At 44.7% G+C, this 24146-nt stretch overlaps 1 protein-coding gene across 1 annotated transcript; it reads left to right on the forward strand.

Moving 5' to 3' along the window:
• The first annotated feature begins 1957 nt into the window (after positions 1 to 1957).
• Positions 1958 to 18567, forward strand: LOC133373697 (ficolin-1-like). Its single transcript, XM_061603726.1, has 11 exons — positions 1958 to 2008; positions 2789 to 2940; positions 5651 to 5764; positions 6161 to 6214; positions 7972 to 8007; positions 8992 to 9027; positions 9893 to 9928; positions 11838 to 11873; positions 12568 to 12700; positions 16311 to 16439; positions 18133 to 18567. Exons 2-10 carry the CDS (start codon positions 2853 to 2855, stop codon positions 16411 to 16413), a joined length of 636 nt encoding a protein of 211 aa, XP_061459710.1. The 5' UTR covers positions 1958 to 2008; positions 2789 to 2852; the 3' UTR covers positions 16414 to 16439; positions 18133 to 18567.
• The last annotated feature ends 5579 nt before the right edge of the window (positions 18568 to 24146 follow it).

Consider the following 24146-nt stretch of genomic DNA (forward strand, 5'->3'; position numbering starts at 1 on the left):
TATGCTGGGAGGCCTACGCAGTTGTTTAAAACGCTCTTGAGTAGCCAGTCTTTTTAATGATGTTTCAGCAATGCTTTCAACGACTTTTGTATATTGTACATGCCCTGATGTTTTGTGAGATGATGGTATATAAATACTTTAATACATATATTATAAATAAGTGGGGCATCATGTTTGTTCTCAAGACTGAGTCCTGGCATATTGTGACTAGTAGTGTAGTGGCAAAATCAGAAGTGCAGGATCCCTTCATGATAGTCACATCCATGCCCCCCTTTTTTTTGCTGCTCAGTTGGAATGAGATTCTTGTTAATGCCTGTCTCACGACAACAGACTTCCGTAGGAGCCAATAAGCATGAAAGGGGAGGGTATTAGCTACTGAAAAGAGTCTTCTCAGTGGCTGACTCACCTCCTTTTACTTTGATTGGCTCCAATCAGCAGGAAAGGACAAGGAAGCATGTTAGAAGACTCTTCTCAGTGGCTAACATGCTTCCCTTTCATGCTGACTAGCTCATAAGATTCTGGAGACATAGGGACCCTGCTGGGACCCTGCTCCCAAAAACGTAAGGGGTCTAAGACCCAAAGAGACCCTGGACGACTACACCCCTGATTGTGACACCCATTCTTAATGTATTTCCATGCACTAGCAACCTCCAGATTGGATGACTGCAATGTGCTCTATATGGCGCTGCCCTCGAGGCTGACCCAGAAGCTGTAGCTAGTCTGAATCCTAGCAAGATGGAGGTGCTGTGGGATGGTGGTTCCCAAGTTCAGATAATTGGTCAGTTGCCTGCTTTGATGGGGTCATACTCCCTCTGAAAGAGCAGGTCCGTAGTCTGGGGGTGCTCCTGGATCCATCTTTATTGCTAGAGGCCCAGGTGACCTCAGTGGCTAGGAGTGCCTTTTACCAGCTTCAACTGATAAGATAGCTGCGGCTGTTTCTGGACCAGGATAGCCTGACCACTGTTGCCCACGTACTGGTAACCTCCAGGCTGGGTTACTGTAATGTGCTCTATGTGGGGCTACCCTTGAGGTTGGTCCAAAAGCTGCAGATAGTGCAAAATGCAGCATCGAGATTGCTCCCTGGGGCAGGGTATCACCAATATGTCACCCCCCTGCTGAAAGAATTGCACTGCCTGCCTATTTGCTACCGGGCCAAGTTCAAGGTTCTAGTTTTGGTGTACAAAGCTCTATACAGCTCGGGACCAGGATACCTGAAAGACCGTCTTACTCAGTCGATCACTGCGCTCTGCAGGTGAGGGCCTCCTGCAGATACCATCTTATCGGGAAGTCCGTTCAACACAACATAGGAAACAGACCTTTAGTGTGGCGGCACTGACCCTTTGGAATTCCCTCCCCTTAAGTATTAGGCAGGCGCCATCTCTGCTATCTTTTCGGTGCCTTTCCTCTTTCAACAAGCCTTTCAAGTAGAGACCTTATCCCAGTCTGCATCTGTGTTGGAATTGCTTTTTAATATGTTTTTAAACCTTTTTTAAAAATGTTTTTAACCTTTTTTCAAAAGATGTTTTGAAAGCTTTTTAAAAAAAATGTTTTTAAAGATGCTTTGTTTTAATGTGTTTTGAAGTCTGTTTTTATGATGTTTAAAGTGTTTTTACTGCTTTTGTTTGCTGCCCTGGGCTCCTGCAGGGAGGAAGGGCGAGATATAAATCAAATAAATAAATAAAATGGGGCAGCTCAACTGCTCAATGGGGCAGAATATCAATATCATATTATGCCACAACTGAAAGAGTTGCACTGGCTCCCAATTAGTTACCAGGCTAGGTTCAAGGCACTGGTACTGGGGTATAAAGCCAGGGACCAGGATACCTGAAAGATGATGTCATTCCCTAGTACATATCCAGCTGATCACTGTTTTGCAGGAAAGGGCATCCTGCAGATACCAACCTATCAGGAGGTCCGCTCTGCACAAGAGCTTTAATGTGGCAGCATCTACCCTTTGGAACTCCCTCCCATGGCATAGGCACATTCTCTATTGTTTTTTCAGTGCCTGGTAAGATGTTCCTCATTCAACAAGACTTCTAAAATCTTTATCCCAGTTAGTATCTGTTTTGGATTTGAATTGATTTTCTGTAGGTGCTGTTGTTGTTTAACAGGTAACTTTTATTATATGCTTTTTATATTTTAAAATTGCTTTGGGTGCCTCATGGGAAGTGATTCATAAATGAAAGAAATGCTATTATTTATTAAATTATATCCCACCCTTCCTCCCAAAGGGAGCTGAGGGTGGCAAACAATAAGTGATAAAGCCCTAAAAACATCTTTAAAAACAATTCCAACTATTATTACCACTATGATCTAAGTGGGGCTTAATTCCGAGAAGACATGCACAGGATTTCACGGTTAAGCCACCAAAAATTTGGGGAGGGCAGAGATCAAGATGTCATTTTCTTGTGAAAATTGCAAGTGAACAGGTTGCCTTTGAGATGTGTTTTTTTTTTCTTTTTAAAATGAAAAATAACTTGGGAGGGCTGGAAACTGAAGCGAGGGGTTGATGGGAAGGAGGGGCTACTTAACCCTGTGCCTGCCTGTTTGCTCATCTCCTCAGCTGCTTTTCATTTCATCAGGGCAAAGATAGAGGGGCACTTATATCAACCTTTTCCCCTGGCTGTTTTTCCTAAAAAATAAAAACAGCAGGAGGAAGAATTGTGGAACTGCCCGCCACATTTGGCTTGATGATGTGCAGAGGTGGCAGGGAGGGTTAGGGAGGGGTGATGGAGGGGAAGGAAGCGAAAATTCTCAGTTGTAATTTTGTTGACTTTTTTTTTTAAAGAACACCTCCCAGCTCATAAAAGGTTGAGGGCAGGGCAGGCAGCAGACGCATCGAAGGTGCAGTGATGAGGGCGGACACAAAGCGAACCTGCATCTCCCTGCTCAGTCTGATGATGACAGTAGCTTGTGGGGTCGCCCTTGATACCTACCCAGGTGAGTGGCAAGCAGGCTGCCTTGCAACCAGGTGAGCCTGTACTACTATTTGCCAAAAGTTTATTTCTATGCTGTCTTTCAGCCAAAAGAACCCCCACCCCAAGGCGGCTCACAAAGGGTAACAGGTATACACAAAATGCAAATAAAAATGCAGCTTACAAAATTAAGACAACCAACTCCTTGCTTTTTAGCTTTTCATACTTGAGCAGCTCCTATTTAAACAAGAGGAGCAGTGTTGACACTTTTTCCTTGCTCTGTACAACTCTGTGCAAGGAGAGGCGTTGGGGAGGCCTCCTTTCTCAGGCATGCAGCCGTGAAGGTGAGCCAATTGGACCAGGACAAAGTGGGGAGAACCCACTGATGAAGGAACGCTGCTCAACCCGGCAGAGGATTAAGGTGGGGCAAGAGATGCATTGGCCCTTGAGAAAGGGAAGGGATGTGTGAGTGAGCATGGAAGGAAAGAGGAGGAGGAGGAGGAGGAGGAAGGACAAGCGGAGAGCAAACAGGAAGAAAAAGCCACAGAAAGTAACAAGATATAAGAGGAAGATACTGACTGACGTAGGACTGAGGATGAACTAAGGCCGTGTTCACACCATACATTTATTCCACTATTATTCCATTTTAAACAATCATCGCTTCCACCCCAAAGAATCCTGGGAAGTGTAGTTTGTGAAGGGTGCTGAGGGCTGTTAGGAGACCCTTATTCTACAGTTTCCACAGCGGTTTAACAGTCAATCCCTCTTCGCAGGGAACTCTGGGAATTGTAAGTCTGTGAGGGGAAGAGGGGTCTCCCAGGATTCTTTGAGGGGAAGCCTAAAGGGGTTTAAATGCAAACTGATTAATTTTCTTCCCCATCCTTACTTCTCTTCATTCCGCAGGCTCTTTCCCCCTTCCAAATTTATAATATAATGAGAGCTATTTTAACTAATTTATTAAATTAAATAAAACATTTTTGGAGTTTGGGGAGTTTATATAACTGATTCATTCTATTTCCCTTAATTATTGTTTTTAATCTGTTCCTATGGTAGTTCTCCTTATTTTGATGTATTTGCAGAAAGCCTGGTTGGCTATCATGCAATAAATTTAAATTCAAACATAACCTGATTATTGTTTTTTTTAAAAAGCTCAAGTTAAAAGGAATATAAACTTCAGTTTGTATGTGCAAAATTGAGCTTCAAGATTACCAGGTGATCATCCCAAGGGAGTGGGGGTGGGAATGGGCCTTTATCTGCCCCAAGAGAGTGACAGAGGTTGCGTGCTCCATTGCCGCCGCCCTTTTCTCCTGCCCTCAGCTGCAAGTTGGATTCTGACCCACAACAGGCAAAAGCAGAGGGTGGGTGAAGGGTGTGGATGGACCACCAGTGATGGATCCTCTCTGGCGTCCCTGTGGCATTTCTACAATATGCAATCTCTGGGGTAAAATCTGGCAACCTGACCGAGCTAGGAGAAATCCCTGGAGTACCCTCCCTCCAACATGCATTCCAGTTCTGTGTCTGACAGATTAATCAAAATGTTTAATTGCCGCTATCTCTATTATGATAAGATTGCAGGAGAAAACAGACTCAAGCAGCTGGGCATGTCTCTGCTGATGGAATTCCTGCTTCAGTCTGTTTTCAAAAAGAGCAGATTTTGGGAGCACAAGTTAGAAATAGAACAGAGCTGTTCCTCGCCTCCCTACAGCTGAAGACTTCAAAATTGTGCGGCCTCCCTTAATATGACAAACGTCTACGCTCTTTCTTTCTTTTAATAGCCCCTTTGTAGGATTAAATCAAGGAGGTTTTCATCTGACCTTTTTAATGATGTCATAAGAGCAGGAAACTCAAGAAAGCTGAATTCTGCTGCATTCCAGAAGCACCTATGAGTGTGTGTGTGCGTTGGGGGGGCATGTTTAGAAATGGCACGCAATTGCTTCATATCAGGTACGATAGTTTGAGGAGATGCAATTTCCTAAGATTTAGCAGAATATCCACTATGTTGGGCTGTTTGCCTTTTTCATAGAATCATAGAATAGTAGATTTGGAAGGGGCCTATAAGGCCGTCAAGTCCAACCCCCTGCTCAATCCAAATCAAAGCATTCCCGACAGATGGCTGTCCAGCTGCCTCCTGAAGGCCTCCAGTGTCGGAGAGCCCACTACCTCTCTAGGTAATTGGTTCCATTGTCGTACCGCTCTAGCAGGAGATTTTTCCTGAACTTCAGCCGAGATCTGGATTCCTATAACTTGAGCCCATTATTCCGTGTCCTGCACTCTGGGACGATGGAGAAGAGATCCCGGCCCTCCTGTGTGTGACAACCTTTCATGTACTTGAAGAGTGCTATCATATCTCCCCTAAGTCTTCTCTTCTCCAGGCTAAACATGCCCAGTTCTTTCAGTCTCTGCTTATAGGGCTTGGTTTCCAGTCCCCTTATCATCCTTGTTGCCCTCCTCTGAACCCGTTCCAGTTTGTCTGCATCCTTCTTGAAGTGCAGAGAGCAGAACTGGATGCAGTATTCAAGATGAGGCCTAACCAGTGCTGAATAGAAGGGAACTAGTACTTCACGCGATTTGGAAACTATACTTCTGTTAATGCAGGCTAAAATAGCATTTGCCTTTTTTGCAGCCACATGACACTGTTGGCTCATATTCAGCTTGTGATCAACGACAATTCCAAGATCCTTCTCACATGTTGTATTACTGAGCCATTTCTTCCAAATGTCTCTGTTCCCCTACAGAAGTGCAGGTCGTGCGCCTGGGAGGGGACGAGAAGTTGGCCATACTCCGGGGATGCCCCGGTGCTCCTGGTGCAACAGGGCCCCAAGGGGATCCAGGTGTCCCTGGTGCAAAAGGTACGTCCTTCTAGAGATGCCTCTTTGGGAGATGAGAGTTCCTGGGGCTCAGAGTGGCCCCATACACATGCATCCGTGCCTGGCTCTTTTGAAAGTCAAGGAGAAGGCACAGGCAGGACAAGAAGTGACTTTTATTGCTCCAGGCGGTGATCCTGATGTACTGAATCCCTGCCCACCATCCCTCAGGTCACACCAGTTCAAGGCTTTCTCCACATGCCCCATTCTGGTACAGAAATCTGGCCTTCCCCAGCTCGAATGAAGGGGGAGGTGATTGCATGGCTGTGGGAGTTTTCTGCTGCTCTTGTGGGGCTCCTGTCCAGCCACTGATCAGGCCCCCATCCTCTTAGCTTCACCGGTGCCCTCTGTGATAATGTTAAACGCTTTCTTTTTGAACAGGTGAAAGGGGCCTGCAGGGACTCCCTGGGAAAATTGGACCCCCGGGATTGAAAGGTAATGGGTCAAAAATTGTTGAAGGGACAGCAGCGAGGGAGAAAAGGGGAACTCGATTAAGAGAGTAGGCAGCTTGAGGTTTTCTCTCCCCTTGCCTCTCCAGTAATGTATTTTTTTGGGGGGAGGCGCTCCAGTTCCTATGTAGCATTCACAAGGGGCCCAAATGCTGGACTTGTGTTGTAAGTTGCAGAGGTTATAACTGCAAAAATGGATGCCATTCTACACACTGGTGAGAATTATTCCAAGCACCCCCCTCTCTCGCCCCAGATGCTGTTTTGCAAGTTCCACCTCCTTTCCACTCTAAAAACATGAGCAACATTTCCTTAGAAGCTGCAGGTCAGGCTCTTTATCCATCTCTGGCGAGGGGTCATAGCTCCGTGGCAGAACATCTGCCTTGCATACAGAAGGTCCCAAATTCAGTCCCCAGCAGCATCTCCAGGTAGGGCTGGGAAAGACTCCTGCCTGAAACCCTGGAAGGCTGCTGCCAGTCAGTGTAGACAATAGGGAGCCAGATGGACCAATGGTCTGACTCAGTATAAAGCAGCTTCCGGTGTTCCTATGTCTACTCTGACTGGCAGCAGTTCTCCAGGTTCTCAGGTAGAAGGAGAGAGAAAGAGACTCTCCCATCACTTCCTATCTAATCTTTAAAAAAAAAAAGAGGGGGGAGGCCAGTGTTTGCACCTGCCTCTTCTGCATGCAAAGCTGCTGCTGTGTTGGGGAACCCCTGAGCTAGAAGGTCTCCCCAAGGCCGACCTCAGCAAATAAGTGGCTTCTTGTCCTCGGAGGCCTCTCCTCCTGAGGAAGCAAGAAGAGGGCAAAAGTACCAAGGTCAGCGGAACGGAAAGAAGATGAGCTTCCGAGGGCCAGACTGCATGAGACACTGGAAATCTTTGTGATCAGAGCTTTTGACTGGGAGGAGTGGAGGTTGACCCCTCTGTTACTGCACTATTTCCTCTAAGTAAATTATGCACACACCTTGCAATGATATTTGAGCTGCTGGGGAAAGTATATAGGTTACCAGTCTTAGGGCTCATCCACACGGTGATTTAGTGTGTGTCTGGTGCTACTTGCATCCCCTTGTAATTTGCATGGTTCAGATGACGTTGCAGGCAAGGAGAAGCTATCACACAGTTTCCCCCTTTAAATCTGTATTAACCCAATCCACTGATAATGCAAAAAAGGAAAGGAAAAACCGTCTCAGCTGCACTGCGCTCCTCCATGTAGGTGCTCTGCTTCAATTTTTTTTAGTGGGCGGGCTTTCTTATGCCCCATCACCTGCTCCCTCTCTCTCTGCTGCCCGCAAAAGCTGCCGCTACTGCTGCCTACATTGTCTTTCACTCACTCCTCCTTCTAATCAGTTTCATATAGTTTCATGTCAATTGCACCCCCTCTCTCCAAGTCAAAGAAGTGTGCAATTGACAAGAAACAATTAAACTGACCAAACAAAACCCCCTCACCTTCTCCATTAGCGATATGGATACTCTGGAGGGAGTAAGTATGTAAAATTGGGGGCAGGGACACAAGGAAACAGCAACACTAATCCTTCCCAGAGGAATGCCTACTTGTGTGAATGGAAAACAGTGGTTTGGAAGCTACCGTTGCGCATGAAGTGTGGACCTTAAAAAGTTATTGCGATGGTAAAAGCAGCTTATTTACTATGAAGTTAGGCTCCTGTGTGGATAAGCCCTTGGAGACAATGGCTTATTGATTATTATTATTGATTATTATTCCTCCTCCTCCTGTTCCTCTTTAACCAGGAGACAAGGGTGACCCAGGTGCTCATGGGGAGAAAGGTAAGAAATGCTGCTGCTCCCCTTGGGATTCCTTTGGGGTTGCTTCTAGCACCAGTCCTTTTTATGTCAGGATGGAGCCAAAAGCTTGACTGCTGACAGGAGAGGAGCCCATGGGGCTGGATTTGTTTTGGGGGGAGGAATTGGATTGGGAAAGCAGTGCTGGTTTGATCCCCTATGTTGTTGTTATGTGTCTTCAAGTTGATCACGACCTATGGCAACCCTATGAATCAGCGACCTCCAATAACACCTGTTGTAAACCATCTTGTTCAGATCTTGCAAACTGAGGTCTGTGGCTTTCTTTATGGAATCAATCCGTCTCTTTTTCATCTCTTGACCCCCTATACCCATGAGCTATTCCCAGATCTGAATAATGCACAAACCTTGCAATGATATTTGAGAAGCTGGAGAAAGTATATAATTTATTTATTTTATTTTTATTTTATTAGATTTTTAAACCGCCCTATAGCTTTCTAGCTCTCAGGGCGGTGTACAAAAGGTAAAAACAGATTAAAATACAGTAAACATGATAACACTACACTATAAAATATAGAAACAAAATCAAGACAAAGACAAATTAAAATAAAATTAAATTAAAATGCCTGGGCGAAGAGGTAGGTCTTTACCTGGCGCCGAAAAGATAATAAAGAGGGCGCCAGGCGTATCTCATCAGGGAGGGCGTTCCATAACTCGGGGGCCACCACTGAGAAGGCTCTAGCTCTAGTTATTACTCTCCGGGCCTCCACATGCGTTGGAACCCGGAGAAGGGCCTTCGATGTCAAACGTAGTGAACGGGCAGGTATATAGCGGGAGAGGCGTTCCACCAGGTATTGCGGTCCAATGCCGTTAAGGGCTTTATAGGTAAGAACCAACACTTTGAATCTGGCCCGGAAACATATTGGTAGCCAGTGCAGCTGGGCCAGGACAGCTACCAGTCTTGCAGGCAATGGCTGATTTTTCTTCTTCCTCCTCCTTCTCTATAACCAGGAGACAAAGGTGACCCAGGTGCTCATGGGGAGAAAGGTAAGAAATGATGCTGCTCCGCTTGGGCTGCTACAGCGGGATTCCTTTGGGGTTGCTCCTAGCACCAGCCCATTTTAGGTCAGGATGGAGCTAGACACTTGACTGCTGACAGGAGAGGAGTGCCATCTATTGGTGGCAGATCAGTTTCCTCCCAGTGGTGAGCAAGGGCATTAGAACATACAAACAGACTTGTGGGATCAGACCAAAGACCCACCTGCTCCATCATCCTGTTCTCACAGTCGCCATCCAGATGCCCCAACGGGAAGCCGACAAGCAGGACATGAGCGATATCATCTCTGATACTGGAGGTTGCACATAGCCACCATGGCTAGTAGCCACTGAGAGCCTTATCCATCATGAATTTGTCTAAACCCGCATTTAACTTAAAGCCGTCCAAGTTGGTGGCCACCGCTACATATTGTGATAGCAGATTCCATAGTTTAATTATGCTTTATGTGAAGAAGTCCTTCCTCTGGTCTGTCCTGGATCTCTCAGCATTCAGCTTCATCGGATGGTCCCACTCGGTTCTTGTGTTGTAGGAGAGGGAGGTAAACTCCCCTCTGTCTGCTTTTTGCACACACCAGACATATTTTTATTTAAACCTTTCCTCTGAACTAAAAAGCTCCAAATGGGGTTTCCCTTCATAGGGACATTGCTCTGTCCCTTTGCTCATTTTGTTTGCCCTTTCTTGAACCTTTTCGAATTCTGTGATATCCTTTCTGAGGTGAGGCAACCAGAACTGTACACAATATTCCATGGGTGGTTGCACCGTAGATTTGTATAATGGCATTATGATGCTGGGTGGTTTTATTTTCAATCCCTTTCCTAATGTGGCATAAGCATCTGCTTCTGCTCTTACTCCTAGGTGATAAAGGTGATGCAGGAGCCCCAGGGAAGATTGGTAAGTATAGAAACAAACTCCCCCTGCTCTCCTCTTGTACTGGTGAGGATTTGTATTATATTGTTAAGCTTGCACTTAAGTCCCAGAGCATCGATCTTACCCGGGTTAGCTCCATGTTCTGTCACCCCCTTGTATTTGCTGGGGGGGGGTGCACTTTCATGATGAGGTCAGATAAGCAATGAAGATTGACACCGGCTGTGCTAATTCATTTAGTTTATTTAGCTAAGAACACAACGCTAAAGATCGGCATGATTCTACAGAACAGCTAACACTTCACCTCCCTCAGCTGCTGCAGGGGACTCCCCTCTCTTGATCTTAACAATAGCTGTGGTTGAGTCATGCACTCCTCCTGCCCTGATCTTAATGCTGATAGGTAGAATAGCGTTGAGGTGGGAGTGCTGGGCATGTGGTCACTGAGCAGAGAGCAGAGATAAGGCTTGTTTTCTCATAGATCAAAGGCTTGCTGGTATGCATGACCTGGAGTGTCCAGCCCCCCCAAGACTCTCCTAACTAGACTTTTCTTCATCATGTTACATCATCCACTCTTACACAGAGCAGTTTTGGACCTTTATTTAGGCTGAGATAGGGCATTAAAGGGACAATTGCTGGATTTTATATATCTTCCCAACAACATAATTTCTTTGACAATACACTCCATGGCTTCACCATCAATATTTTTCCTCCCACCCATTACTCTGTTTGCCATCAAGTCTGATTAAGTGCTTACACACACCCCAACGAAAGTCCACTGTTCCCACCTCTGATCCCTAAGAAGACAACCAGCCCTCTAAACTGCACTGAGAACCTCAAAGGTCACCTATCTGTATCTTTTCCAGTCTGCCTCAAACTGCTGCCTTCTCTCCACACAGATACCTGGAATACATAATCCTTTGCTGAAAATGGAAGGATCGCCTCTGATTAGTTTCTCCTGTTAAAAATACTCCTCAAATGACCCTGTGTCCAGAAGCAATTGTTTAATTTTTTAGTTCCCATGGTAATGAATTGTCTATATTTAACTTAACAACGAACATGCATTGCCAGAGATGGTCAGCCGGTTTAACTTATTTTGTCTAACCCCCAAAGTTTTACACCCATAATCAAATAATTCTTTATTACAGTCAAAGAACAGCATTTCTTTACACCAATACCCTAACTTTCTTCCACGTCATGGTGAAATTCAGGGCGACAAATTGTAAGAAATGTTTGTTACACTGCACAGTGGGATGGGCTGCCCTCTAATCCTCTCCACTGAGGTTCCTCAGAATGCCAGGCCACTCTTGCTTTGGACTAGGCTTGGTTGGCCCTTTTTTCTCAGAACTTAGAAGCTCAGTTCATCACAGGATGCTCCTATGAGCTTCTCCTACCTTCCTGTGATCAGGTTCTTCCTCTTTCCTTCTCCTAGATTCGGCCCTGTACAGAATCAACACAGGCAGTATCCTGCTTCTTTCCTCACCTTGGTAATTTTCCATTTGGCTGCCTAGGGAGGTAGCCACCCTCCTACATAGCCTGGCAGCATTTGGGTTGTCTGCAGTGCTCAGACAGAAGAAGCCACCCTCTTCCTTAACTTTTTCTGACAGTGTTCCTGTTAGAAGCACCAAAGGTCATAGATCTTTGCCTGCAGCCATCTCTTCAGCTGCTCTCTCCCTGTCTCCTCTCCCTTTGCCTTCCCCCATCTCTCTCCCTCTCCCCTCAAGCCCATTCCATCTCAGTATTTCTGACTTTCTGTTTTTTCTCTGCATGCTGAGAGAGGAGGCATGCCCTCTTGCCTGATCTTGGCTGTTGGGGAGACTTCCTGCTAATACTGACGTTAAAATGAGCTGATTAAGAGTGCCTCCTCACAGATTTGGTGAATTCATTTTTCACCTGCTGTGACTCTTGCCCCTGCCTTTCTGTTGTGTCACTTCTGCAGGACCCAATGAGCTGAATGACATCCACTGCAAGCAGGGTGAGTGTTTTCCTAGAACCTCTTTGTAGCCAGAACCTCACATCCTGCACATGTCTGCGTCTGTGTTGGAATAACTTTTTATCATTTTTTAAAAAATATGTTTTTAAAGATGTTTTTAATATGCTTTTAAAGATGTTTTGTTTTAATATATTTTAAAGTCTGTTTTTAAGATATTTTAGAGTATTAATGTTTTTGCTGTTCTGGGCTCCTACTGGGAGGAAGGGCGGGATATAAATTTAATTAATGATGATGGAGGAAAGTTAATGCAGGATATGTGAAGACATATATAGTTCAGTAATCTGCCTCCAAGGCTTTACTTCCTTCCCCCTACCTCTCCAAGACAGTTGAAAGCCAGTTTTCAACCTCAGCCATTTGTTTTGGCAACTGATGACAGTTGCCAGCCCATTTTCCTCTCTGGCTCAGACTGTCAGGGAGCAGGAGGGGTGGGATTTCTTGGGAGTTGACTTGGATTGGTGGCCCCAATCCTGCCCACCAAAGCAGGGATGCCTGGATGGCTGCAAAGCAACACAAAGCCCTGTGACCTGCAGCCCATTGGAATGGAAGCATCTCTGTGTTGAGTCTGTCACCTCATCATACTCTGATGGCTGCAGAGCAACCCAAACCCTTGAGACTTGCAGCCCAGTGGACCGAAAGCATCGCTGTGTTGAGTCTGACACCTTTGACTTCTGCTTAGGTGCCAGAAATTGCAAAGAGCTGTTGGCCAAGGGGGTGCTCCTGAGCGGCTGGTACACCATCTACCCCCGGGACTGCGTGCCCCTGACGATGCGGTGCTGTGTGACATGGATACCGACGGAGGGGGATGGATCGTAAGTCCAATTTAGGGAGGGAGGGGAATGAGACTGCTAGTGGAGAAGGCTTTGAACAGTACCTGTTCTTTGTATTGTTTGAAAGGGATTCAGTGGGACTTACTTCCTAGTAAGTGTGTTTAGGTTTACAGCCTTAATGGTGGTGAATCTTTTGCTGAAGCTGAAATAAAACAAGAAATTAGCATTTTGACGTTGTTGTTGTTAAACTTGACCAGGAAGCTGAAGAACCTTCCCTTTAAGGAAAAGTATTCAGGGTTTCTAGTTTAGAAAAAAGACTAGCTGGAGGTAGGGATGTGTGAGAAATTCAATTCCATTCACATTTCAAGCCAAATCTATCAAATTCACACTTTCCAAAACAATTTCTTCAAAATTCACACTTATTTGAATTTTGCAATGCAGTTTGCCAACCAAACAATGTTTCCAGACATGCATATATTAGTGGGAAGTTTGCACAAAAATGAAATTGTGAATAAAAATAATATGCAAAATGCATTATAAGATGAGGAAAAAAGTGTACATTAGTCAAAACTGTTGACTGTTTATTAGAAGAAATCTGCACAAAAATGCAGGAGAATTTTTATGAGATTTTTTTTAAAAAACCACAAATTGCTACAGAATTGTTCAGAACTGAATTGGAAAAATGAGAAATGGAGAGAACCGAAATGGACAATTCTTTCCCTCCCTAGCCAGAGGGGACCTGATAAAATATATAAAGTGATGCCTGGAGTGCAAGAAGTGTTTCTCCCTCTTTTTCATAGAATCATAGAGTTGGAAGGGGCCTATAAGGCCATTGAGTCCAGCCCCCTGTTCAATGCAGGGATCCAAATGAAAGCATCCCTGACAGGGGGTTGCCCTGCTGCCTCTTGAAGGCCTCCACTGTTGGAGAGCCCACCACCTCCCTAGGTCATTGGTCCCATTGGCGTACTACTCTAACAGTTAGGAGGTTTTTCCTGATGTTCAGTTGAAATCTGGTTTCCTGCAGCTTGAGCCCATTATTCCGTGTCCTGCACTCTGGGATGATCGAAAAAAGATCCTGGCCTTTCTCTGTGTGACAACCTTTCAAGTACTTGAAGAGTGCTATCATATCTCCCCTCATTCTTCTCTTCTCAAGGCTAAACATGCCCAGTTCTTTCAGTCTCTCCTCATAGGGCTTTGCTTCCAGTCCCCTGATCATCCTTGTTGCCCTCCTCTGAACCTGTTCCAGTTTGTCTGCATCCTTCTTGAAGTGCGGAGATCAGAACTGGACACAGTACTGAAAATGAGGCCTAACCAGTGCCAGTGCTGAATAGAGGGGAACCAGTACTTCATGTGATTTGGAAACTATACTTCTGTTAATGCAGACTAAAATAGCATTTGCCTTTTTTGCAGCCACATCACACTGTTGGCTCATATTCAGCTTGTGATCTACAACAATCCCAAGATCCTTCTCACATGTAGTATTGCTGAGCCAAGTACCCCCATCTTATAACTGTGCATTTGGTTTCATTTTCCTAGGTGTAGAACTTTGCACTTATCCCAGTTAAATTTCATTCTGTTGTTTTCAGCCCAATGCTCCAGCCTATCAAGATCCCTTTGAATTTTGTTCCTGTCTTCCAAGGTATTAGCTATCCCTCCCAATTTTGTATCATCTGCAAATTTGATAAGCATTCCCTGCACCTCCTCATTCAAGTCATTAATGAAAATGTTAAAGAGCGCTGGTCCCAGGACCAAGCCCTGTGGGACCTCCTTCGTTATGTCCCCCCAGTGTGAGAAGGAACCATTGATAAGCACTTTTTGAGTATGATTCTGTAGCCAACTGTGGATCCATCTGATAGTTGTTCCATCTAGCTCACATTTAGCTAGTGTCAGCTTCAGGGCTGGGGGCTGGGCAGTAACGAAGCAGCCGGCAGTTAGCTGGGCAATAAATCAGTCAAGGCCAGGCACTTTGTTTTGGCTCTCCACGACAGTCTCTCCTCTTCTGCTTCAACTTGCTGTTTTCCTTCCACCTTCTGTACTTCTCTTTGCTGTCGTTGTTCTAGCGTTCTATCTAAGAACTCTCCATCTTGTCTTACACTCTTCAGTGTGGCCCCTCACTTTTTCTGCCAACAGCACCACCAGTTTGCACGTGTACATCATGTTGTTCTCAGGCAAGAAAACAAAAATTGCACATACCTTACAGGTCGCCACCACTGGAGGGTCCTTCCCTTCCATAGTCCCTACTGCCATTTGTTTCTTTCTTTCTCCTTTTATTGGAGTGGCCTGTGCTTTTTCCTGTCCTCCTTCAGGGTAAATAGGAGAGTCCCACTGATACGTGGTGCTCTGTGTTGGAGAATTTTGTATTTCTCCGTTGGGATCTTTTGCTGGGGGTCCTTGAAGACACAGGCTTGCAGCAAAAAGGTCGGCCTTTATTAGATGACAAGTGTACACTTGGTCAGTCTCCCTCCGAGTGAGTGGAGGACTGCCACTTGGCACTGTTTGCCTGGGGTTTTTATACATTTCAGGACAAAGACTTTAGCATCTACCAATCAGGATTTAACACATCAGAATGACATAGACATGACAGTATTACACAGGCATTTTGCATAGGCATTGCACAGGTACTGTACTTCTCTGCATCGTGTTCTAGTGAATTTGGTGTTCCAATGAATTTGACAATGTTCGGTACTTCACATGAAAGTACATTTTCACAGTGAGCTAAGCATTTTAGTTAATGCAATCCTTTCTACGTCTTGGACAGTACAGGGATGTTCAGTGTTTGTTCAGTGTTATCAATTGTTCAGAGTACAAATAGTTCCAAACAAACCAGCATGGTCAGGGGAGATAGCTCCAAAGAGAAAAAGAGTCTGGCTTCCTACTAAACTATTAAAATGTTATGAAACTTTATAGCTTTATAAAAGATAAAGAATATATTTTGCTCATTGTTTATGTATATTGAATTTCCCATTAGCTATACATGTATGTATATATAAAATTCCCCATCACTCTGTACAAGGAAAAATTTTTTAGGGACCTCTCTCTTGACCTCCCCCGCCGAACTCCTCTGCCAAACTCCTGCTAGCTCTCCCTGTTCGCTCTCCCTGTTTGCTCGCTCTCTGAGAGCTGGCTCACTTGTATCTCCTGTGAATTAGCTGACACAGCTCCCTCTGCTCTGCTCAGTCAGGAGTCAGGAAACATAATAGGAGTCATAATGCTAGAAATCAGTGGGGTCATCATGTGAAAGGGGTCATCCTGAATGTTTTGCCAGACAAAGGGAAGGAGCTCTCCACAAAGGGGATTTATGGAACACCCTGCCACAAGGTGTGCTGATGGCACCTGCCTTAGGTCTCTTTAAAAGGCAGTTAGAGAAGTTCATAGAGGATAAGCCTAACAGTTGCTAATGAGACATTCCCAGTGCTATGACTGTCCACCAGTCTCTCCCAATAAATGGCAGGGACTGCTCTGCTGGACAGCCAGGTGCGCAGTGCAGCCCTCCTCCTCACTGAACTCTCCTGACGGTTACATCTGGCCATGACAAGCGGGACCTGCAACAAAATGTGTGGGAGGAGGCAGGCCTTCAGATCTAGGGAGCCAACATTTTCATCTCATGCCCTCATTCTAGGAGAAGGACTAAAAGTAGCTCTGTCCCTTGCAGGTCTTCCAAGGCGAGCGGACGGCTCTGTGGATTTTTACCGGGACTGGGACTCTTACAAGAGAGGGTTTGGAAGCCAGCTCACGGAATTCTGGCTGGGAAATGACAACATCAACCTGCTGACCTCCTTGGGTAAATGGCGCACCTTCACTCCTTTCCTCTGACTGTGCTGGCCACAATTTTCTCTTTCACCGCCATCTCCTGGGTCCTCTATTTTGAAAGGTGGGGGAGCCAATGTAGAGTGTTGGGCGAGGACTGGGGAGACCCAGGTTCAAGTCTACCAGCCAAGAAGCTCTCTGGGTGAGTTGGGCATGTCATCTCTCCCAGCCTGCCCTACTTCACTGGGTTGTTGTGAGGATAAAAAGGGGGAAGGAACAGCATACGGTGCCCTGGACTTCTTGGATGAAGGATGGCATAAAGATGTAATGAATGTGACAGGAGAGCACTGTGACGCCCTTCCCTGGCTCTCCCTGTCAGGTTCCTACCTGCGCGTGGCTACTGCCTGTCACTAGGCACCACCAGGGACTCCACCAGTCCGGACTGTCCTTTTTTATTGTTTCTCTCCCCGCTCTAGCACAGATCTCAACAGATCCCCCTGCTAGGCAACCACCAGTCACGTCCTAATACTAGTATTCCCAGAGACTCTGAATACTGGTATTGTTATTCTCTTCACCGCTGCCACCATTTGTTACAGTTTCCCTTCAGCCTTGGTCATTACCTTACCCTCCCTTCTGGTCTGTGAAACCCCAGCCAAGGATCAGGCCTTTGGTAAACCAAATTAAGTATTTATTAAAGATAACAAAGCTAACAAGATTAACAAGATTTCTTCTTAAGGCACATAAGCATATGGTTTTACTCAATACTAATCCGAACTCCACCCCCCTCCTTCTCCACTCTCTCCTGGCAAACCACTCTCTCAAACCCACCAAACAACCCACTCTTTCTCTTCTCCCCCCAGATTCCACTCTCACTCTTCCTTTTATACGTTCAGCCATTTTAAACACTCAGCCAATCATCTAGCATTCTACTGCCCATTCACTCCCCCTCCTCTTTCACTCCACTTACCATGTATCTTCTAAACAACCAACACTTACCATATATACATTAATATAGGAACATCACAAGCACACCCATGAGTCCTCTTGAAAAGCACTGTTCGTTGTGCAGGAGCATAATGATGCCCTTGTGCAATTCTGCCCATATTTCAGCAGAGGCTGGGTGAGAAAATTCTCAGTGATTCCTTCTTGAGCTACTAAAATATCATTTCCCAGCCTGCCTCTGTGTCTTGGTCTCGTGGCGAAACCCACTGGGCAAAGGAAGAAGGCGGGCCGGTTGCTGCAGCACCACGGAGAGCTCCTAGTGAACACCTGCTCTGAAATGAGTCCCTTTTGAGCCTCTGCTTCCCCACCCACCTCTCCTAAACTCCACCCCCTTTTGGAATACTGGACTCTTAAAGGGCCAGCCCTCTTCCCTCAAGACCGGCATTTCTTCCATGCTCAATGCCCTCCTGCCAGGTGCCCTCCCTGCTGCACTGTTGGACTGGCGAGGTAGTGTTGAAGGCACTTGGTTCCTCAGGCCCATGGGACGGCATCTGGGAGCGTCCTGGCTCTGGTTGTATAGGCCCTGGTGCTGTGGCATCTGGTTCCGGGAAGTCCTACCTGCCAACCTCGGGTTCAGTAGTCCACCAGATTGCCACCTTCAGGCTCAGAGCCAGGAACAGTCTGGCTGTAGCCTCCTCCTCACTCTCCTGGTCACACTCCAGGGAGGATGCGTGGGTGGGGTATCACAGGCTGCAGGAACATGTCCTTCCCTCTGTTTTGGATAGGAGAGAATGAACTGCGCATCGACCTCACCGATTTTGATAACAACCACGTATTTGCCAAGTACGCATCCTTCAGAATTTCAGGGGAAACGGATCAGTACCGGCTGGCGCTTGGGAATTTCACCGGAGGCACTGCAGGTACCTCTTTGGAAACTGTCCTGCCTCTTTCTGGGGCTACAGGAGGGAAAACAATCAAACAATGGAGCAAAGTGACCTGATGGGAGAAGTGTGCTGTCTGACATGTCCTCTCCCCAAACTTGTCAAAACATTTGGGAAGCAGCAGGGAGCGAAGGCAAAAGAGGACAAGGCAGATCCTGGGAACTGCAGAGGAAGAGGCCCTTGAAGAAGCCGTTTACTCCCCTCCCTTTGTCACACTTTTTGTTCCTGATGGGGTAAACTTCCCTGGTGAAGCTCAGAAGACTCCGTTATTTCCCTCAAAACTCCAGATATCAGACTGGTTTGTTCTGAGTCCAAATGGATCCATCTGCAAAGGTCTGCAGCACAAAATCTTTATTTCAAATAGTTTTTAATATTAAGGAATAAGATTTTTTTTTCTCTTAGTAAAGACTTTTTTGAAAAATATCAGGGATCATTCCAGTATGTGCAACTGTCTTTGTGTTGGGGGACAGGTTGCACCCCTAATAATACCAGAGTTAGCACAATGGGGTCCAATACCTCCCCCAGCGATTCTCCAACCCCCTCATTCCCTTCCCCTGCAGCTACTGATCAGCTGCAGTACCCTCTCTGGCCATTATACGGGTGGCGCTACACTGTAAGAGAGGTTAGGCCAATCACTCCCTCTCTCTTGGTGGCCCAGCTAGCAAGATGCCTGGAATGCGTGGCCCACATTTCCGGTTCGAGCCCTCTGTCACCTGACAATTGGTCAGGTGGTGAGCAACATATAAGTTTGAAATGGCCTTCACCATAACAGTGTGATGTAGTGGCTAGAGGGTTGGACTAGGTCCTGGGAGATTAGGGTTCATATCCCCACTCAGCCATGAAGCTCACTGGGTGACCTTGGGCCACTCTCTGTCTCTCGGCTTAACCTACAATCACAGAGTTGTTGTGATGATAAAATGGGGAGACGAGCAACTATATATACCACCTGGAGATCCTTGGAGGAAAGATGGGATATAAATGAAATAAAGAACTAAATAAATACATCAAGGGATAATTAGAGTTTGATCTCTTCCTCACAGGTGATTCACTCACTAAACACAACAACATGCCTTTCTCCACCAAGGACAAACAGCAAGACCCTGAGAATAAGAAATGTGCAGAGGCATATAAAGGAGCCTGGTGGTACCACCAGGAGTGCCATCACTCCAACCTCAATGGGAGGTACTGGCTGGGGGCCCACAGCTCTCATGCCGATGGAGTTAACTGGAAATCTGGCAAAGGGTTCAAGTACTCCTACAAGCGCTCAGAAATGAAATTCAGACCAGTGGCCTAGTGGGGAAGAGCGAGAGAGGCCTACAGAGATCAGTACTGCCCAGCAATCCAATGAAGAAGTTTATTTAACAGGAGTATTTAAAAAGAGGGGAAATTGGGAAGAACAGCAATTATTTGCCAATCTAAAGGAAAATAAAGCCCTCAGCCAGAATACTGGTTTATCTAGTCATATACTAGGCCAGGGGTAGGGACCTGGAGACAGCGGCAGGCCCGATCCTTGTGTTTCCTACCCCACAGGCCAAGTTTGACAGGTGGATGGGACCATCCACTTTCAAACGCCTGATGCTATTAATTTATTTTTATTCATTACATTTATTGATAGCTTTTTGCACAAAAGTGTCTCAGAGCAACTTCCAATGTAAAAACAAGACATCAGTATGAAAAGAAGGGTGAAATAAAGCTAAAGCTAACATGCTCATCCATAATTTATTACAAAAAGACAAATCCAACCCACCCTGTTAAAAGATGAGTGCAACAACAAGCTAAAAACATACCTGATTACCCTCCAAATTAAGAGCTGTTAGCATAAAATAGAACCATAGGAGCCTGGCCTTCCTTTCCTTGATTGGGTCAGCACAGCAGGGCTGTTTTGCTTGCTAGTAGGGAGTGGAGGAAAATTCAGTTAGGTGAACCTTCCTAATTCACACTTTCCAAAACAATGTAAGGACCAAAACACAGCCATCCCTTGAAATTTGTACTTCTGCAAATTTTGCAGTGCAGTTCTCTACAAAAATGCATAATACTAAGGTAAGGTGTCCATAAAGATGCATATATTAGTGAAAATGACATAGAAAAATGCTTTACAGTAGGAAAAATATGAACATTAGGGAAAACATACTTTGCAAAAATGTATATATATATTAGGGAAATTTGCATACAAAATGTGTATATTAGGGGGACTTCCCAGGAGGATCCCTCCGCCTGTGCAGCCTCTGAGACGGCTCCCGTCTTGGATGAAACTTTTTCAGCTTTAAATCCAGTCAGAAGGGTCTTTTTTGACTGGGGATAATTTCTTCCGGATAAGGAAGAAACGTGAGATTTCCCACACAGCTTTGTTGTGATTGTTGGAGACTGGAATTCGTCAGAATTGTCTGTGAAAGAAGGTCTTCCAGCAGCTCGGACAGAGCGAGGATTTCTAGCTAGCTCAGCTGAAAAAGTGACCCGTTTTTTTTTTTTTAGAAAAACGGTTTAACAGGCCAGCATCCTCCTGTCTACGCTTATCACTTTCTTATCTACACAGCTAAAGAGATTTGTCAAAGAATCAGCAATTAAGAAAACCTGGGTGAGACAAAACTTTCCTTCTTTTTTATTCACGGAACTAAGGGGGAAGAAAATAAAAATAGCCTATCTTTTTTTATTGCAAAAAGCTGACATGGAAAATAGCATTATAAAGATTACAACGGATGAGGGTTTTCTTTTTGACTTATAAGACTTTGGTGTAATATATGTCTGGGACTATTTTTTCTGATCTACTTTTTTTTTTTTGACGAATCTGCTCATCTTTTCTGCTACTAGTTTTTTGGATGCTGTGAACTAAAGCTGTTTTTGCACTTCTGAGCATATAAGAGATAAGGGCTGTCTAGAGTGTGACGCCAGTTGGTTTGATAGATTAAGTCCTTTGTAACTGGATAAAGAAATAAACTGCTCTTTGCTTGGGACATTGAAAATTGAAGGAGTTTTGTTCCTTTGGCTTTAAGAATGACAATTAAGAAGATCATGGATGTACAAGAAGGGACTTTATCTTTAGACATGTTTCAGAAAATAATGAATGGGATTAACTCAATAAAACAAGAACTGAGAAATAATAGTCAAGCGTGGAGAATTGAATTTGACGAAATGAGACAGGAGCTGAAAGAAATTCAGGATTCTATGAGAAAGGAGAATAAAGAGGGATCTGGAAAACCAAAAAAGGATGAAAGAGAAATTAAAGGCAAGGTTCAAACTATGGAGATTGGATTAAATATGGATATGGAAAAAGATTTGGATTTCCTGGCTGTGATGGATTCTGGAGACAAATATTACGGTTTGGAACTCAGCGCTGTCACTGAAGGAATTGAAGAGATTGGAGATAAAGATATTATCGGTTCAAAAAAATTCCTGGACTGGAAAGATTTGATGGAACTTGAAATGGAGAAAGCTAACAGAATTAATCCCTGTTTTGTGTCAATGGAAAAATCTTCAAGAGATGTGCTAGAGTATCATATAAAAAAGAGGAACAGAGATGCGGCTTTGCAACAATACTTCAGTGATATGTTCGGAACTGATGGCAAGAAAATATCTGTGAAAAAGGAAATTCCTATCAGACTCTTATTATATGACTATGACAGCAAGATTATTGGGCGCGTAAAGATGGAAGATGGAAGATGGAACCAATACGGATAATGGAAGAAGAGCGATTTGAAATTACTGGACTTAGTAGACTTGATGAGTTGGATTAATTGACATGTTTATCTAGAAAAAAAATTGATGGACATATATCTCAAGGATTGGAAACTTCTCTTTGACTTTTTGTGGAAGAATAAAATGATATGATGTTAATGAGATTTGTACCCAATTAAGATAACCGCTGGAGGAAGGTGATTTTATAATCTATAAGATACAGGCTTGTTATATATTATAGACTTATAGCTGAACTACGACAAATCGGAAGTCAATTTTTTAATATATTTTTTTCTTTTTATTGTATTAGTTATGGATTTGTGTTTTTTCTTTTTGTATTGTTTTGGTTTTGAAAATTTGAATAAAAATTAATTGAAAAAAAAACCAAAATGTGTATATTAGGAGAAATTCACACTAAAATGCTAATGAATTTTCATGAGGACTTTGTTTTAATGCAAACTGGTGCAGAAATGTGGAGAAACAGAAATTGACATCCCTATTTGCTACGCATTTCCAGCTCAGGGAATTGACCATGGCTTAGAAAACACATCTCTGGCTGCCCACGGCCCCCACCTGATCGCAGCAATTGTTGACAACCAATGGCTAGGACACAAAACATAGATTTGGAACCCCAAGAAAAGACTGGGGAAGTAGCACCTAAGGAGATCGTAATGCAGGCCAACGTTACTCCACAGGAGAGCCTCGCAAATCCTGACATGTATCACGTCCAGAAAGTCCGCTATCCTCACCTAGCCTTCAGCAGCCAGCTGCCCTCCAGACCTGAACCTCCTGTTTTCACTGCTGTGTGGTTTTAATGAGTTTCATTGTGTATTTTAATTACGGATATTTATATTTTAGTGCCTATGTGACTGGTTTGTAACTGCTTTGATGCCTATTTTGGTGTTAGGTGGTATATAAATGAATAAATAATAAATGATGAATACTGTTTTCCTTGGACTACAACTCCCATTACTCCCAGCCAGAATGGCTATATGGTGCTGGGGCTGATGGGAGCACAGCTGGAACAGCCAGGACTGATGGGAGTTGTAGTCCAAAACATGTGGAGGACACCAGGCTGGCCTCGCCTCTCTAGTTTGGCCTGGAATTATTGACTTTGCCCTTTTTATTTTTATTTATTTATTTTATTTGTTTCATTTATAGACCGCCCATAGCGAGTGGCTCTCTGGGCGGTGTACAAAAAAGTTAAAATACAAAATATCAACAATAAAATCAGACAACAAACAATAAACACAAGCAGCAACAAAAGAAAAAAGAAAAAAGAAAAATATAAAATTATAACATAAACGCTTAAAATGCCTGGGAGCATAGCCAGGTCTTAACCTGGCGCCGAAAAGATAGAAGCGTAGGCGCCAGGCGTACTCCTTTTCTTCTCCTGAAACTCCCTCCTGGGACACTGACAGGGTACCTGTTTTTCCTTCTCTCTTTCAGTTCCCTCCTCAAACCCACTTTTCCACGAAGCCACTAGAACAGCGAACCCTTCAGTAGGCGTAACTGTAGTGATCATGTACACCCCTTCCCTGTTTACTCCATCTCCTTTCCCGTCTTCTGTTGTCTCTCTTGAGCTGATGTATTAGGATTGCCAGGTTCAGGGCTTGATATTGATCCTGTATCTTTAGGAGAAGAGAAAGTCAGCCAAGTGCAAGTGTTCTTGCAACACTGTAATGAGAAAAACCACAACGTGGAATTCTCCCCACCGCACAACTTTTAAAGATACAGAAGACCTCTTGGTTGCCAGGCCCGGCCTCCAAGAGATCTTCTGTGGAAGAATTTCACCTTGTGGTTTTTCCCATTACAGGGTTGCAAGAACACTTGCACTTGGTTGACTTTCTCTTCTCCTAAAGATGCAGGATCAGTCTCAGGCCCTGAGCATGGCAACCCTATGATGTATATAGATTGTAAGCCCCTTGGGACAGACATGTCCTCTGGTACTTTATGAGGCATCATGCACAACAATGGCGCCATATACATTATTAATGATAATTAACAGGTAATACCTATCCCCATCATCACAGGACATTAAGCTGAAGTGGATATACCTGTGAAGCACCTCAGCTGCCAATCTGTCATTAGGTACTGAGTGCACAGGAAAGGTAAAGCAAGATGGGAGCCTTGGTTTCTCTGCAACGAGACAAAGCGAACAGTTGCCAGACTCGTTGCCCCATATC

This window comes from Rhineura floridana, chromosome 20 (assembly GCF_030035675.1).
Source record: "Rhineura floridana isolate rRhiFlo1 chromosome 20, rRhiFlo1.hap2, whole genome shotgun sequence".
Lineage (NCBI taxonomy): Eukaryota > Metazoa > Chordata > Lepidosauria > Squamata > Rhineuridae > Rhineura > Rhineura floridana.